Source organism: Gymnogyps californianus, chromosome 2 (genome assembly GCF_018139145.2).
Source record: "Gymnogyps californianus isolate 813 chromosome 2, ASM1813914v2, whole genome shotgun sequence".
Lineage (NCBI taxonomy): Eukaryota > Metazoa > Chordata > Aves > Accipitriformes > Cathartidae > Gymnogyps > Gymnogyps californianus.
The window spans coordinates 162,618,244-162,637,141 of record NC_059472.1 but is presented as its reverse complement, the minus strand read 5'-3'; the positions used below and the strand labels follow the sequence as shown (position 1 = coordinate 162,637,141).

The window sequence follows — 18,898 nt, the reverse complement described above, 5'->3', positions numbered from 1 at the left end:
AAACAAGCAGCCAGCTCAGCCAGTTCAGTCAAAATTCAAACAAGCACTGAAGCTTACTGGATAATTAAATCCAAATGCCACTCACAAGCCTCTCCGGCGAAAGGGGCATCACAGACTGCTCGCTCCCTCTTTGGCTTGGTTTGAGCGAGCAGAGGGTGCAGGATGGACGGCTCTCCCTGGGAGAAAACGCTGGGGAATCAACAGGAATTCCACACCCAAGGGACATGCAAGATCAGGTTCTCCTGATCTAGCACCGGCAGGACCCGAGAATGCTTCAGCCTTGTGAGAAGGCAGCATTGAGACTACACAGCAAACATCTTCCCAGGCTTTGCCACGGCTCCAGAACAAAACAGCTGCAAGTTGCACAACACCAATGAAGTATCCGCAGAGCTCATATGGACTCGGAGACTCATGGAAACCATTGACTTTGCGCAAGGTGAGCAGGTTCTTGCTCCTGAACAACCTTCTGGCCCAGCTTCAGTCTTGCATCATTTTGTACAAATTGACTTAAGGTATCGTAGGTTGACAGGATGAATTGTGCAACGAAGCCTGCTCTCTCCCCAGCACAACATGTAAACAGGAATATTTCTATGACGGAAGACCAGGACAAAGAAAAGCTAATTACACAGACAGCAAAAATGAAACGTAAAAATCAATTGTGTTTAGCGCTGTCCCTTTGTCCCCAGTGTCTCTTCTTCCATCCTCAGCTCCTTCTTTATTTTCAGCTATTTCCCTTAGTAGGAATCTAATTTCTTTCTTCCCTACTTCCCACCAACACCCCAATTTTGTGCTTTTTAAATCAGCTTCCTGTGACAAAGCTCATTCGATCACGCTGCCAGCCCATCCAACCAAGGACCACTTCCAACCAAATATAATAGAGATCTCAAAGATATTAATTTCCCAAAGGTCTGAGGGTGGGGGAAATATCCATAGTCACATAGAGGAGAGGAACACACAGAAGAAGTAAGCCAAGAGCACTCCCAGGAAGCAATGACCAGTGGAGGAGCTACAGTGGACATCAGAAGGTTGGTTTTATACTTCTGTTAAAGGACACTGATCCATTTGGGCAGGATCTTATATCAAAACCAGAATACTTCCTTGTGTCACCAAGTTTTCAGTTCTGTAAGATGTTAAGACTCACAGGTCCCAGGCACTACCAATGTGAGTCTAGAGCATTCGGCACTTCGCAAAATCAACTATGAAGTGAAATCAAAAAGCCACAAGATGACACATCTCTCTGCCCTTCAGATACACGTTTCCAGCGCTGCTACATGGCTTCGGTTCCAGCATGCGTGTGGGAGAGAGGAACCTGGAGTTTCAGTCTTAGTACAGCAGGCTCACTGCTGAACGAGAAGAAAAAAAAGCAAGGGAGAAATAGCGAGCCTAAAGGTCAGTACGGACCACCCAAAACAATTCAACAGTCAGGAGAGAAAGCAAATGAAGAAGGGACAAAGGAATAATTTAGCTGTGTTCAGATGGTCTAGACAGTGCTGTTATTGTTGGCTTCACTAATAGGTCATTACTAAGAGGCAGCTTACAGTAGTTCCATGAAGCTGCTTCCATCGACTGCAAAAAAAAAAAAAAGCACCAGCTGGATGAAGCACACAGAAAAGCCTGCAGAAGTAAAAGAGAGTCTTGTAAAACATGGCAAGTTCTGATTTCAGCCTCTCACACACAGCAGGCAGAGCCGGGGCTGGGAAAAGTCGGGGAAAAATCCTGGGCGTTGCAGAAGGGCAGAATATTGTCCTCTGAGTCATTACTGAGCAAGGCTGGAGCGTGTAGCTAAGGGGCCACATGTTGTCACATACACTTCCGCTTGGATCCAACGTAAAACCACAGACGTGACCACTTGTGGTCACTAAAGATCCCACTGTGCTTTTCGCAAGCGTGATGCTGATAGCCCAGTTCAGCCGTCGTGCCTGTGTAAATTCCAGCAGCACCCTCCATCGCTAGCATCCACCTCTCTGGAAGGTGATGCAACCGCTGGGGATATCCCCAGGCAGAGGGAAGAGTTCTGTGAAGGCTGAGGGGGGATGAAGAGAGGATGGGAAGCTTCACAGAAACATTGTCACCTTCAGTAAAAGCCCTTTCAAAAGGCAAGACTTTGAACAAACAGTGACAAAAATACTGAAATGTAATAAAACATAGTGATAAGAAATATGGAACCACATGACTATGACACTGACAATCTTAACTTTGACCTGCAAAGGACATCAGCCTTTCATTTTCTCTGTTTTTTACACAAGTTTTGGATTAACTGGTATACAACATTCATCATTTACCAAAGAGAACCTCAACTGAAAGCCAAGACTCACTACCTCAGCATCACTCATTACCTGCAAAGGGCAGTCCCTGTCCTGATGGGCTTTCAGCTAAACTATGAGATGGAAGAGAGATGAGCTGTTTTTCACGTCTCATTTGATGGACAGGAATCTGAGACAGACAAAAGTCTTGCTCAAGACTACACAAGTCTGCAGCCAGAGCTAAATACATTAATGGAGCTTAAATTCAGAAAGGACTTAACTTGGTCTAGCCTTCCTGGCTGTATACAAAGGCTACAGAAATTCATTTAGCAGCCTCTACATCATGATCTTGACCTGGAATCATGTAAAACAGCCTCTTTCAGAAAGCTGTCCAGAAAGTCTCCGTTTGAAGAGCTCACACACTTATTCCAATAACCTCTCTGTAACAAATACCTCTCTCAATTCCAGTTTGAGTACAGCTTGCTTCATATTCTACTCATTACATCTTGATATCCCTGTATCTTAGAGACCCCTCTATTAACAGAAATCCCCCCCCATCTTCTGCAGGTATTCACAGACTGCGATCTCATCCCCTTTTAACCCTTTGTCATTTAACTAAATGGAAACACGTAACATCTTACATTAGAGTAATCCTTAATTCATTCCTACAGCTCTTTCCAGTTGTGTTTTTTTTTTTTCTTTATGAAGAGCAGAGCAAACATTAGAGTAGCATATAATGTTCAATGGCCACAATGCCTTTTCATTTCTATTCGCATGTGAGCATGGGGTAACAGCAAACTTGGCCCAGACATTACAGTGAAAGTTCACATCTACTGGACCAACAGCAACCTGGACTGCCCACTGCCTTCATCAGAAGGTCGATGTCATACCAGTCCTGGATTTGCTTTCCTGGTCCAGGGAACTAGACAACACTAACCTATGCGAAAGCAGGTGTTAAAGAACTTGCTTGTGAAGACAAATGCTGCCTTTTCTCCAAAAGCCAGGGGGGAAAAAAAGCTTGGAGATCAAGAGAAAACCAGGACTTCTGGGTTTCTTCAGTACCTGCAAACATCGTCAGCAGACATGTACTGCCACCAGGATTCAGGCCATGCACAAAATACCAGGGGCAGAGGTACCAAGACAGCATGGACTCGATGATCTTAAGGGTCTTTTCCAACCTAAATGATTCTATGATTCTAAATAGCAGAAGGGATCGATTAGTAAGTAAACACTGTCCCAGTGACTCTGCTGGGAGTCAATACTAGGAAGGACACCAGTGAGCTAGAAGCTCAAGAGCCTGACTTGGACCATAACAAAAGCACCTAAGCAAGTAAAGAAGGGACCCAGACACTCTCACAGGCAGGTACAAATACTGTTTTGCAACTCATCCCCCCTAGAAGGGCTGTCTGTGAATGACCTGTAGCAAAACAGATTGCTGCATGCATCCATCTAGTGAGAGATGCAGATGAACCTCCATGTAAATCAAACCCGCGTGTACAAATCATTTTCCCACTGTCTGGAGCAGTGTCCAGTATCTGATAAAGAGAAAAATTATCCAATTACCCTCCCCCAGTCCAGATTACTGTGCACTGCAGCAGACATACCAGTGGAGCACGTTCCCTTTGCAAGTCAGCAAAGGCTTGCCGGCAGCTGGATCCTGCTGTCGTTCACCCTCCTGCAACCCCACCCAAGGGATGGCAAGGTCACCCCTGTGCATGACTCAAGGGCAGGGCACAGCTCAGCAGGTTGAACAGAGCAATTATACACGAGGAAGTGAGGAAAGACCCTTCTGATATGCAGGATTTCTTGGCAGGAGTTTGCTCACTGACGTCTTAAGCTTGGGACGCACAAAGTCACATAGATAACTAACGCTGTGAGGTGCTGGGGTTTCTTGAAAGCACGTTTCTCTTTATCAAGGAATTATGATGCTAAAGGGTGCACCACCTATTAATACTTTACCTGACAAATCGATGGTAAACACTTGGTCTCCACAAATGACATTGTTCTGGATTTTGAATTTTGCTTTTATAGCACAGCCAGTAACTGCTTTGTGAAAAGAAACAAAACCAAACCCATCAGAGGCTTTTGACAGCTACAGATGTCCATCACACCAAATGCCCAGTAAAACATCTGTGGTTTTAGGGTACAGTTACACTATCTCACAGACCCTTTTCTCAGGGGTAAAGCTCATTTTGAGAGTTCTGCATCCTATTCCCCCTCTACCCCATGCTATCCTTCAGGTGACCCACACAACTATTGGTAAAATTGCACAGTCAACAGATCAGAGAACCTGTGTAAATCAAAAACAACCCTTCCCTCTACATCCCCTTGCAAAAGGGGACAAAAATTAGTGCTCAGGAATGGGCTTGGGGGAAAGGCAAGAATCTCTTTTAAAAAAGCTAAACCAGTTATTTTTAAACTGATAATTAGTAAAACTGTAGATCACATATATAACTAATTCTGATCACCACAATGACAGGACCCAACCAGTCCCCAAAATACTCATGTACACAAATAAGCAAACACCTCCAACATAATATTAAGTGATTGGGCTCTTGGTCTATAAAAGCACTGAGGAAACAGCAACAGAGAATAAACTGGCAAATAAACGAATATGTTATGTCATAACGTATTTGTGATCCAGGGTGTGAGATACTGAAGAACTTCCAACTGCCCTCTGAATTTCCCCAGGGAAAACAAAAAGCTAAAGTAATGCTACTGGGACTGCACCTCGGTTTAGGTAAGGCGAGAGCGATGCCCTTAAAACACTGAGTGATCACTACCTTGCAAACACCAAAACCAAAACCTTTCAAGGGCATTGAATGGCAAGTTTTATCACTTATGTAAAAGTTCCAGTGGCTAAGCCACAAATCATACAAGAAATTTCTCTTGACAATCACAAAGAGCTGTGGCACGATACTGACGTACCCTCGTCCCAGAGATTTACCAGGGACTTTTGCAATGGAAAAGGACTCAGGATCCAAAAGGTGTTTGGTTTAGCTCAGCAGGGAGGGAAAGCAGGGTTACGTCTGTGGTTCACTACAACCCTCCACTCCCAAAATAGCCATCCTTCTGACAGCACCGCGCGCAGTAAAATTCCACGGGATGAGAGCTGCCGGCAGAGCTCTCCCATGCTCTGCAACACACTGCCCTCCTCCATGGCCCCATCCCTGCGCACACTCATCACCACGTGTCCCCCGTACATCCCCGCACACGCGGAAGGCGGCGAAGCCTGGCTAAGAAGCCATTTTCCCCCCAGATACAGCCCGTGCAACATCCTGACAGCTGGATTCGGTTAGGGTGAAGCAGCTCAGGGATGAGGGCACATCAACTCCCCGGCGTTACAGGATGAGGAGAGCTGCTCAGAGGCTGCACTGTGGTGGGTATCCGAGCTGGACAGCTTGGAGATAGGCAAAAATCTTTGCCCTTGTGGGGTTTATCCTGTGGCTTTCAGATAAAGGCTCAGGCACAAAACCCAGCCTCTTCCCTCCTTCTCACAGCCTCCCTCCTCCAGCAGCACAGTGTTGCTGGGCCCTGTAACAACCTGTGGGGGTCCAGCCATGGCACCTCACACCCTTCAACCCTCCTTGGCTAATGGGGCAAACATCTGGGTTAAAATTGGGTGGCATTTGGTGGAGGGGAAGATTTGCTGAAGAAGGCAGAGTTGGGGAAAACAGGTGCTGCCCTTCATATCCAGCCAGTGACTTGGATCCTGGAGCAGGAGACGTGATGGTTCAATAATAAAAAACACACCAGTTTTTAGTGATATAAAGGGTTTCAGTGCTTCTCCAGCAATTGCTGACTGACCCCGCACCCTGTCACCACAGGGCGGCGGGGCTCAGCCCAGGCTCAGGCTACCATGGCACCCCGGGTTGCAGCAGGGTGCACAGGCCCAGCCGTGTCCCCAGGCCACGGGTGACAGGACAGGACCCTGGTGTGCCAGTCATACCCACCATCTCTCTAAGAAATCACCCCTCAAATGCTTCTCCAGCCCCCAGCAGGTGTCATTTTGCTGCCAAAAGGGTGGCAGCATGGCGTCTAGCCCTGAATCAGTCTCTAGCACCGAGCACGCCACACAAGGCTGGGACCCACAAGAGGAGTTCTGAGGAGCTCTACACTCCTTCGACTATTTTTATATTTAGTCAACTAAGCAAGACCAGCGCCCAAGCCCTGCCCTGTGACCTTCCATAGCTAATTGCCAGCTTGCCATCAGCTTCGTCCGTGCCGCCTCGTGGGCCCCCAGTCAGCTCCCCTACCCCCTGCGCTGCTCCCTACAAGGGGAGCAGACGAGGCCACCCCTTTGTGGGGGAGGAATTTGGCCATACCCACACAGGCAGTGCCAAAGCACGGGCCACGATGTGTTTTGTTGGCTAATGAAGGTGTAACTGGGTAAGCGGCTTTTGCCTCTAAGCGCCTCTAAACTTGGCTGTGAAGCGGGCAGGTGTGTTTGCAAACTCATTTGAGTCGTGCAGGGAACAAGAGCAGACCTTGGTCCCCCGCTACCGAAGCTCACAAAGAGATCTAAAGCATGGCAAAGATTAAATAAGCAAGTCTCTGTTAGCCAAAGAGCAAGCGTTTACCCTACGGAGTACCAAAGAGAAACTTAACCCAGCCTTGACCGTTCCAGCTGCCAAAGGCTTCCCAGCCCTGAACAGGCTCCCGCACTGGGTGGCTCCCAGTTGCAGCCCTGGGGAAGACGGGAAGCAGAGACAGGAATACGGCAGTGAGAGTCAGGGCTTTCCTATAAAAACACAGAGTGCTGCAAGATAAGCCGTGCTGAATCTCTGCCTCTTAGAATCATAGAATCATTTAGGTTGGAAAAGACCCTTAAGATCATCGAGTCCAACTGTAAACCTAACACTGCTCTTGGACAAACCCGTTGTTTCTCATTTGCTTTTGCAGATCAGTCTAGGAGAGCTGCGAGCAGGGGCTAGACCCTTAAAAAGCAAAATCAACCACATTTAAGAAAATTTCGTATGCCCGTAGCTCCACTGAGCATTAAAAAAAAAAGAAAAAAAGAAAAAAAAGAGGGGCTGTTTGGTTTTATGGCATGATGCTTTTTCTCCCACAGCATCTGCCTGCAAAACTCCTCACCACTTCAAAGGTACCAGGTACTGGTTTCTCTCTCATTCCACAACAAACTTTCACAGCTTTTTTGCTAACCCTGCCCTTTGCTCCACAGACACTAGCTACCTTTTCCTTTCACGGATTAACATAATTAAATTTAACTTGGGGCAATTTTTCCAGCCTGTTTTCCTGCTAAGCTTAAAATTTGCTCCTTCTGAAGAAGGGCTTATGCGCCTAAAAGGCAGCCTGTTTTCTTCCACCTCTATCAGTTTGGTCTAATAAAAGATATTACCTCTCCCCACAAACCGTACCTCTCTCTTGAGCACACTTGAAAGGAGAAAAATGTTTACCCAGCAAGAAATGTAGCTGGCGAGTTATTTCCCCTGACTGCCTCCGATACCTTTGAAAGTTATTTGCGGGCTCATAAAGACCTCTTTCTCCCTCCCAGCCTAGCTACTTCCAGTGCTCAAAGCCACAGCCCAGAGCCCGTGAACTCCTAACCTGTTGCTGCAGCAATGGCTGCAACATCCCAAATACAGCAATGCAGGTCCAGTGCCGCGTTCCCCAGGTGCCCAAAGCGCCTGGCGTGACCCTAAACGGGAGCCCTGGGTGCAATGGGTATGGTGCCAGGAAAGGGAGAAGGAGACACAGTCACCTCTTAACTCGGACACCTCTCGAAAATAAGAAAACCCGAGCTGGAAAGCCAGATGTGCCTGATTATAAGATAAACTGCTGCAATTCAACTTGTATTTTTTTTTAACAGCTCTCAGCATACAAAGAGCAAGTGAAGAGCAAAAAGCAAGTGAAGAGCAAAACCATCGCCTTAGATTGAGGAATGAGGAAAACAAGGCACGGGAGAGCTGAGAGATCAATGCCTGTGTGCATGGGGATAGGGAGAGTTGGTCTGTTCTCCCCCCCAGCTGGGGCAGTTCTCTCTGTCTCAACAGCCCCCCAAAAAACACCGAATTGGGTTAAATGGCCAGACCATGGCTGTGCAAACAGGCCCTCTCCTCCTTCAGCAAGCTGCTGTGCCTTCTGCCAGCCCAGCCTGCAGTTGTCTTCTCCAAACACACCCACTCTGTCAAGACAGTACCGTAAATAAGCATCATCTCCCATCTGCTGCACCTCAAATTACCTTTCTGCTGAAGCAAAAGTCAAACTTGCTCCAGAAAAGTACTAAAGACCTAAACCTTTGAGTTATACGTACAAATGCTAAACAGAATAGATAAGCATTCCTGGACTTTTTATCATCAGAAACACACATGCATGCACACAGCATTTCATAACCAGAATTAAGAATACTTAAATCATTTTTAAACAAAAAGAAAAAAGTTAGGCAATAAGCATGCTGGTGCTTTTTATACCAACTTCCACAGTTTTTTAGTATTACTTTTACTGTGGTGTCATGTTTAAACACAGCAATTTTTAACTGCTATTGACCATGGTCCTTCCACTGTGTTGTACTGGAGACGTGGACATCTTTAGAAGTGTCATATGCACTCGCTGGTCCGCAGCTACATTTTGATCAAATTATAAAGAGGTCTTGGACCCTCACGGAGAGGTGGCAGATGGAAATGGACTGCGAGCTGGAGGAATTGCTCTGTGCCAGGAGTGAGAGGTAACCAATGTAAGAGGCATATGTCACTTGGACTCTTTGAGGCCTCAGAAGAATGGCAACCCAACAACCATGATAAAAATGAGTTCATAATTCTTCAAACCAGCAGGAATTACAGCACCAAACTGACAGCAGATAACCACTTCAGGCTCCGGCACCGTTTCGGATGATCAGTGTCCAGCAAGGTGTGTTGGGGACTAGCCTTCCTGAAGATATGTCTCTCAGACCCATGCTCAGTCATCTTACCCCACTTCACCTCCATACCCAAGACCTGACCCACTCAGGAAACACGTGGTCAGCTTCTGAAGCAGTGACTGAACACCTACAGCACGGCCACATCTCTCCCTCTAGAAATTGTTAAGTCCTTCCAATGCCATTTCCACCTACAAACCATCCCACTGTTCTCATCACCTTCCTTTTCCATACAAAGAAAGAGTCAAATGCTCCAGTACAAATACAGCTGTTACACATCTGGAGTAAAGTGTCCCAGGACAACACTAAATGGGAGCCCAAGTGATTTACTGAAGACCAACGCATGAAGCAAAACCAGAACAATTCTGCCTGAGATCCTATGCTGTATCCAGTTGCTCTTCCCTCCAAAATTAAGCCCTCTGATCTATCCTGCAGAGATACGTCCAGGTCCTTCACAAACTGCACTAAGAGAATAAATAAGTGTTAAGTGACATGGTCATGGCCATGGCCATGTCTACACATCATAAGAAGACCCAGTGCCAAGGATCTCTGCTTAGGCTGGCCCCAAGCTGGCACATGTAGAGATACTGTCTTGGACCTGCAACAACAGAGCAACCTACCCGCAGCGCCGGGATGCCACGGCTGCAGAGGGCTAGTCCAAGCACCACTGCACTGCATGACACAACCAAACTGCTGTGTCAGAGGTGCAGCCCACGGAGACGCCAGAAGTCCCCAATTCCCATCTTGTGGTCTCCATACAGGTCATGCAGCTTCCCTAGAACACGTCCAGGAGTGAACAGTCCTATGCTGAACTCTGAGACACCGAGCAGACTATAAATAGGATCCTAGGAAGGAAAGTAGACCTGGAATGGACCTTCAGAGATCACTTCATCCAACACACCTCCTCTGTGTCTACCAGAAGGGAATCAATGACATGACTGCAAATTCCCTGCTCTTCCCTTGAAAATGCTCCCTCATCCCAATGCGCAGAGGAAACAAACACACATATAAAGGGGGGGAGGGGGCGGGGGAGTGAAAATAATGAAACCTCTAAATTTAGCCTAGTTTTCTGTGCTGTTGCAATGATCCTTTAACTAACAAACACCACTAGGTAACACTGATCAAGATACACATCACTTCATCCGTCTTGCCCCAACAGTCAAGCCAGAGACCAGACTAAGGACCACACCATGATCGTTTCTGAATGCAGCCTGGCAGATCTAACTGGTGCCTACACAGGCATCGATGCTATGTTAGTGACGAGCTATAGCAATGCTCCAAGCAATGACATTTGGGGAAGGGGACATGCACAGCACCTTCCACCCACACACAAGTGTAAGTAGAACTGCAAACCTGCACAAGACTCCTACTCATTCAGCTCGCCTTCCCAAAAAACAGTCACAGTGCCTTGCAAAAGGGTGCTCTCTTCACTACAATGCATTTACTGCTTCCCCAGTGCATTATGTTTACAGCTGACAGTTTGAAGGCACCTTGAGCAGTTTGTATCAACCGCACTCTCTGTAAAAGAAGTCCTCAAATTGACTATTTGCTGAGAACTGGACTGGAGCCAGCAACTCATTTCCTACTGATGCTCAGAGCGAGTCTGAACTTTCCTTCTTAAAAAAAAAAAATATTGCACTGACAAAGGACTGGCTTATCACCTTCAAAGTGAAAATGTCTCTAAAAAATGTTGGGGTTTTTCACCAGGGATTTTAAACTGAAATCTGTCATTCTTTATATTGAAGAAGCAGGTCTGGGCTTTCTCTTCCCTTCCTTTTTTTTTTTTTTTCTCATTTACTTGGCTTTAAATTAGTCCTCTCCCCACAAAATCTCTCTTCTAGGTAACAGAGAAAGAGCAAAAAATCAGAGAGGTAAAGCCAGGATGGGGTAAACACTGCTTTTCTCCTTTCTCCAAGGGGGAGGACAAACAGTTAAAGTGTGGCAGTGGCTTCACGTTTTTCAGTTTTTAAATTCAAACCACTGTCAAACTCAATCTCTTTTCTACCAGGTTTGCAAGGACAATCCCTAAACTTACTGGTATTCCCCCCTCACCTCCTCCTTTTTTTTTTTTTTAAGCACCATTTCAACCAGCCCTGAAAAGTCTTGGGTGAACTTGTGTAAATGCTGCAAATGTAAAAGTGGTCAGCTTCAACCAGGACTCCTCCAAGATCTCTTCTCCTTTCTTGGGTCACCAGGTCAGGAAGCCATTTCAGGAGATGAATTTAGGCTCCTCTGTAACCTTCCTCTTCTGGTGAAGGGAACAGGACAATCCAAGCTCAATTAGTGACACGTGTTAATTGAGCACTGACACCCATGTGAAGTAGAACCTGGCCTCGTTCTTCAACCTGCTGAGCTTTCTCTTTTCAGCAAAATTAAAGAAAAGGAGCAGAAACCCCTACAGTTGCTGGAACTGCTACCGGCTGGCAGAATGGCTTGTAGACCAATTTGGAATTGTTTTTGCGGTCTATGTTCACTCTGCAAAGAGCTTTCTCATACTTTGCCATGCTCATAAGTGCATGAAATGCTGGCTGAATCCCAAACCCAGCAGTGCTGCTGTCAGTAAGGCATGCGTCTGCTGCAAAGTCCTGTAGCGGGGATGGGAAGACACCAGGCAACGCCTCCAGCTGTGTCCCACCTGCGTGACAGGTTACAAGCACAGCAGCAGAGCACGGACGTTTTCCTGCAAGTAAGGTATGATTTTGCAAGAGTAACGTGAGAAGTTTGACGGCCAATGGCATGAGAAGCTGAAGGGGAGCTGGGGCTCTCGCACTTATCACCTGCACATGTGAGACAACACCACCGATCTGATTATTCACATGCTAAAACTGAGAGGGTCCAGCACTTCCAAGTGGTCCCGATTTCTGACACAATGAATCTTCTTTAGCAGTAGAGATAAGATCAAGATCATTATGTACCTCCAGAACTACAAATAATTTCCACTTTAAAAAAAAAAAAAAAAAGTCTCCCTCAGCACCACAGAACATCTGATACACAACTATTCCAGTGGAAGAGCAAGAAGGCGCAAGTAATCCGACTAGAAAAGCAATATACTCGGGCTCTGTTTGAAACAGAAGCTTCCTTGGGAGAAGAGATACAGGGAATGAAGATGCTCTGCCCAGAAATACAAGGCAGACTTGGGAAGAGGCTCCACCTAGAACATGACCCACCAGATCACACTGACGGTAAGAAGAGAATTTGTCCAGTTTTGGCACCACTGAAAGGCAAAAAAAAATTAGAAAGCAATGTAATATTCAGCCAGACCATCTTGGCAATGTCTCCCACTCTGCTGTCACGCTTGGTAGCCCCAACCAAAATTAGCAGGCTGCAGAAAATTAATTGCTTCAGGGGAATGCAGTTCTTACCCATCTTTCCATCTACATCAGGCCTCCATTCCACCGGTCCCAGACGCTTGTACCTTATCCTCCACTCTCGAGCATCCACCCTGTAATAACAAACATACACAGAGGTTACAGATTAATTTTGACACGTCAGTGGGGACAGCGACTGAAGAGGACCACTCTTTACAAGGCATTTCCCCACCATCACCCAGGCTGGAGGAAAGAGGAGAACGATTTAGTTAGGAATTGAGACCAGGAATCTGCCCTCCTCTACACACCCCAAAGGTAACACACTACAAACCTGGTACCTTTATGGTTTTAAAATCTTGGAGTAAACAACTTACACTTGTGCCATAGGTCTCCTTTTGTTAAGAGCAGACCATCTTTAATATATTATACTTTTAATGTATTTTTACATTATTTAATGTAACGTTAAAGCAATACCATCTTTAACGCATTACATTTTGCGGCATCCCTATGGGATAACGCTCACTTGGGGAACAGACTGACAGCAGGACATGGAAAGTCAGTCCCAGAGGCAGCCTGTATCAAAGCAGAAACCTAAATTTAGGCCTTCCAAATTCCAGCCAAGGTTCCTCAAGGCTGGACCAGCTTTCCTCTGACCGCATGGGAAAAAAAACTGAGTCTAGGCAGCTCTCAGCAGCAATGTATGCCCCATACATCCCTCATGGCAGGCACGTCCCTAACAGCCCTTCCAGAGTCTCTGCCTGTTGCCAAGTGCTACACATGGCTATCCGCTAATCTGCCCCAAACCGATGCAGAAGTGGGTTCAGTTACCCGGCATGCTGCATTTAGTCAAAGCTGTGTGCCCAGCAAGGGTTGGTGGGGTTTTTTTGGTCACCAAGAAACTTAGAGTGTAAACCTGAGCCTGCTGGAGTCAGTCCTGCTCACTAGTGAAAAACCGCATTTTAGACTGAACAAAGGCATAACCCACCTAAAGACGGGCACCTTTTAAAGAGCAGTGTGATAGAAGCGATCAGCAAAGACCTGTCCACTTTAGCTGACTGATAAGCACACAGATTTCTTGGTCGTAAACCTGTGTGATAGCACGAGTAAATGGAGAGACATCTCAAGTACTTCATCAGACTCACACGGAGAGAGTAAGATATTCCTCTCCTGCAGTCACTGCAGGCAACATTGCCCCAAAGTCAATGAGAGCTGTGCGTGCCAGGACACAGACACGAATTCTGGAGTGTTACGTACCATGCATTGGGCAGAAGCAGTAGAAAAAGGCACTTTGAAAATCTCCCAGCTCAGTCAAATCAATTTAAACACAGTAACTAATCTGAAGTGAACCAGGAATGATCGCAAGCGTGGATTAAAACAATCTGCAGCTCTGGCGCCTTAGTGCTGGCAAGCAGGAGGATATTTATCCAACCTATTTTGAGAGAGACGAGCAGGAAGGGAAAGCGATAAGAAAGCAGCAGAGGCGGAGACGTACATGTGCCCCGAAGTGCGTTGTTCCTTTTGCTGCTGCAGCTTCCTCTCAGGACAGCACCATTTAGCCTAAGAGCCCACGGCTGCCGGGGAATCTGCTCTGTCCATTTTCAAGACAAAGGAGGAGGCAAGGAAGTAACTAACAGGCTCGGAAAGGTTAAAAATCCTATCCTGAGAAGGAACTTGTCAGTCTATGCAACACTGAATCAAGAGAGAGCAGAAAACCACCAAGAAGGCAGTGCAAAAACTCCATCTGATTATAGCAAGAGCAAGAAACAGCCCAAACCTTCACTGCTTTTGCTTTCAAAATTGATGTGACACTTCCAGCAATTAAGCTGCGTGCAGAGTTTGCACGGAGGGCCACATGCAGATAGCCTGGATTAACCCTCAATTCCTGGGATAGCCCACGTTAAGCCTCCTATCAGCGTAACAGACTTTTCTAATGGCTTTCTGGAGACCTTCCAGACCTTTGCAATCCCTATCTAGTTAGAAAAGCACGTACCTACAGGAACTGTGCAAACGAACCCTGGAAAAAACAGGTGACCTTTCCATCAGCAGAGCCCTGCCCTGTGTTCTTCGCCATCACCTCTGCCATAGCAAGCCCCTGCGACCCCACTGCCCAGCTCTCGTGAGTGAACCAGCCCTCGCACACAGTGCAGGAAATCTCCACGGATAAACGAGAGAAAAAAGATTTTCTATTTTAGCAGATCTCTTCAACCCTGAGGACAGCCAGCCTTCAAATTGGACTGCAAACACTGGCGATTTCCGTGGCTTCCCAAAAATACATACCAGCAGCTTCCTGTTACAGAAGGACAAATTCCTGTTTCTAGTACAAATTCTGTCCTTTTATTATCTCCCTTAAAAAACAGGGGGCAAAAAGGGAAAAAATAAGCAGAAAAAAAAAAGGAAAAAAATCCTTTTTCTACTCCGATGCACTTCAAAGCAGCATCCCCCTTCACCTCCCACGAAGCTCCCTGATCAGAGCCTTCAAGTGTCAGCAGTTTACAACACAAACCAGTGAGCATCTGAAACAGGGCTCCCACTTTGCTCTCCACCGCTCCCACAGCTAGCAGAACCAGCCTCCGCTGTAAATCTGCTCTAAAACTCCACTCTCAACCTACAAACTACTGCCCTGGTAACCCCGCCGTGCACAAACGCCTCCTACCAAGCAAGGAAAGTAAGAGCTCAGCAAAGTGTCGGCTCCCAGGGACGTTGGGGCGATGTAGTCCTCGTATTCGAGGTTTGTGTCGTGCACGCAAGAGACTTCGGCTGCTCCTGTCTACTCAGGAAACTGCTGGAGGTTACTTAACCTGCAGGAAAGCCCAGTATAGATGCTCTCATCTAGAATAAAAGCAGCTTTGATTTGACTGAGCTGAATTCAATTCTGCAGCCGAAGCGGCTCAACTTCATTACGGCTACATGAGTGCAGAGCATGAGTACCCACGCAAGAGCTATATGTAAGGTTATTAATCCACTTTAAAAATTAATCCCAGTTCTTCCCTTTTCTCCCCATACTCCTGGCTGGGAAGGGATTAAGCAAGACGGAGTTCAAGGGAGACAACAGCAGCGTACTGTCCAGCTAGACATGGCTCCAGCTTCTGTGTGCCTAAATTGCAGAAAGCAAAGCAGGGGAGGAGAGGATGGAGAAGAGCAATTTTTCCCTGGATGTGAGGGAAGACAAAAAAAGTGACTGGAAGAGACTTACTGGGAGGAAGGATGTAGGATGAGGGTTAGGAACGCGGGAAGAGTGCGGTCCAGCATTGAGAGCTGGAGTCACCAGCAGTCTACCATTGATTTGAAATGGGATTTACAGTATCCCCTACCCCAGTGGGTAGGTTCTTATCCCACTGGGATAAGGGCTCTTCTCACCCCACAGAGGCTCAGGATCCAATATAAAACATGGCCTCCAAGTCGGGATGTCTTGCCACTACTGCAGCACAAGCAAGTGGCATCTCCCTCTGTGCTTTATCATCCCCAAGCTTCCAGGGAAAGCAGCACCTACTTATTCCTGCCTAAGCACCACTTAACACTTTGGTTTGAAGGTGTAGGGACACACCACCATAAAAAAAAAAAAATAATAAGCCACAGTTGCCCCTGAAATGTGGCTCAGCTGGAAAGCTACTCAAACGAGCATTGCTAAAATTGGGACTTTCCTTGTTTTTTCAAGCTGCAGGGAACAACATGTTGGGCTCAGAGAGTTTAACAAGCAAGAGTCAAGCGGAAAAAATCTCTCCTTTTTAAGAGTTGACCACATTAACTTTCAGCAAGTTTCCGGGAGTCCTGCCAGGGCGCTGGAGTTTTGTATACTACGGAACTGTTAAAAATATTATTGTAAATGTTATTTTCAAAAAGCTTCAGAGGCCAGGGCTGGGGTAGTGTTAAAAACAACAGCAAAGCAAATGAGATTGTTTTAATGGTGAGAATACAAACGTATGCATGCTGATAGCTCAATCAAACAGCCTGCAGGCTTGGCAAAGATGGATTCAAATGCAAAGAGAGAGCAGTTGAAATATTACAGGTTTCCTCAGATCATCTCAACCTCATCCTTATAGTGGTGTCTAGACACTATAGAACATTTGACCTTGTGCACACAGAACTGCCCTGGAAATGGGATCCATATTTCAGGGCTACACAAAAGAATAGCTAAATTTTGCTGATGCTTGAGACACCTAAGACCCTACTCTCATGGCACTTTCCGTTCAGGTTACCCGAAGGATGCACCACACAGGGGTAGTCAAAAAGCAGCCATTTAAGACTATGCATCTATGTAGACGTAGCACTTAGGGACATGGTTTAGTGGTGGACTTGGCAGTGTTAGGTTTACAGTTGGACTCGATGATCTTAAAGGTCTTTTCCAACCTGAATAATTCTATGATTCTATGTTTACGAGCATGCAACTGGGATGGACTTTTTGCAAACACGTGTGTAACCAGGCCAGGTTTGCAGGCATATCTCCCAAGTGGGCTCAAGGGACAAACTTCATGAGCCAAGATGAGGAAGAAAAAAAAAAACCTTTCCTGAGCATGCACTGATAAGGCTGCTAAGCAAGAATTGACATACATGCATCAGCACAGCTCACGTAAGGAGCAAGCCAGTGCTCTGGGAACTACAGCGCATGAAACCCAACAAGCAATTCTATATGAATACTCATCAGTTGAGGCTTCTTCTCTCCATTTTTGGGCGCGGCACCCCAAAACTGCTTAAGAAGCTTTTTTACAACATATGTTGCTGGGAGAAGAGATCTGTGCTTAAGAGCCATCATGCACGACGGAGGATACCTTTAGTCAGTGACGCAGCCAATGCAGCTGTATTCAACAGCTGCTTCTAAAGAAAAATCTCCTGAGCCATCCTGTAGATTCCAGCACAATGCGTACGCAGAATAAGAGCTTTAAAACCTGCATGACTCCTACTGTTAACTTCCATGACAGCCCTTTAAAATAGCCATTGAGATCTTAAAACCTTCCCCCTCTCAACACTTCCTCTTCTTGCAAATGACTTTGTAAATGAAATGTTGCAGACAGCATGTTCCAGTAAGTTATTTTTTTCAGTTAGTTTCTTTTCTTGCTTTACAGTAATAATCCTTTTAGCAAATTCAGTGAAATAATCAGTAATTTATACTGGCATATAAAATAGCTTTGACTTTGCATACAGATCTCAAACTTCTGGAAACCCATAAAACAAGGAAACAAATCAAAAGGATTGGAAAGGACTCTTCTATCAGCAAAAATCAGACGATGCAGCCCTATCAGGTCTGAGTTAATGTATTTTTTTATATATATTACAGACAAGTCAAGCAAAGCAAATTTCCAGAGAACACACATGGTCCCCACCTGTTTGGTTTTTTACTTGCATCAAGGTCTGCACAGCGCAGAACTGCATCTCTACTGAACTCGCACTTGTTACAGCGGAACTGCCTCCTCCAGCAACCGGTGGAGCCGAACCAATCTGCAGACACCCTGACTACACTCCAAAGCCCACCTCAGTCCCACCATACACTGTGCCTAAATGCAAACTTTTAAATCAGGTACTGAAGTGACAAAGTCGAAAGGATCCTCATCTCCTGCAACTCAGTACGTTCATCTCCCCGGAAGCCAGCCAAGCCAGGATTATTTAAACAAACAGCCCTGCCTGCTGAGGATGAAGGTCTGTAGCTAAAGGAGAGCACTGTTCTGCATCATTTCCCCTTTTACAGGGCAAAATCCTGTCCTCGGATAGTTATCTGTGCACTTGTAAAGCAAAGAGAAACCCTGATGCAAGTTACACCAACAAAAACCCCCTGATTTCAATGAACATATCCCCCTAAGTGAACACAGCAAAGGGGAAGGTGTATCTCTATGTATAAGATAAAAGCCAACACAGAAGAGCGTTGTAACTGCTTCTTCCTGCAGGTTTTCATGGCCTTATTTCTGTTTCTCCTCAAATGACTGAAGACTTTGTGGGAGGGAAATTAAAACAAAAAAGCGCATCTGGAAAAGCGAGGCTTCAGGCCTCTTTCTTCTATGACCCTGGGAACAAACAGGAAGAAGAAGAAGCAGAAACCAAAAAGGAGGTATAGATACTAAAACCTCCAGATGAAATATGCCCTCAGAAAAGCATTTGTCTCAGAGCAAAATCTTTCCTGGGAAAAGCAATTGGGAGAAAAGCATCTACGCAGCACCGATCTGCTATTCGGCATCACAAATGAAGAGTTTCCGTGAACGAAGCTTTACGCCAAAGAGCTGCAAAGCCAACATTGTGCAATGGAGAACCTGGCCTGAGAGCCAGCATCTGGACGCGGGGACACCCGGTTCTCCACGAGGATAATGGCAGGCAGGAACCAACCCTGTCTCTGTAGCTTTGACCTCTAAGAGTATCAAACACACTACAACCTTTATGACTGGTCCAACATGCTCTAACGGGGAGGTTAACACTAAGTGACCAAGCTTTGGACTGGGAAGGAGGGAGGTCCATCCCATCCCCTAGGTGGGCAGCAAGACCTTGTGGCA

At 46.2% G+C, this 18,898-nt stretch overlaps 1 protein-coding gene across 1 annotated transcript in view; it reads right to left on the bottom strand.

Annotated features, from left to right (window-relative positions):
• LOC127013622 (mitogen-activated protein kinase kinase kinase 3-like) overlaps positions 1-18,898 on the bottom strand; it is an 83,940-nt gene that overhangs the window by 48,775 nt on the left and 16,267 nt on the right. The window contains exon 2 of the mRNA XM_050892576.1: positions 12,480-12,559. Within this exon, the coding sequence (XP_050748533.1) occupies positions 12,480-12,483 (4 nt within the window). The 5' untranslated portion in view covers positions 12,484-12,559. The remainder of the gene's footprint in view (positions 1-12,479; positions 12,560-18,898) is intronic.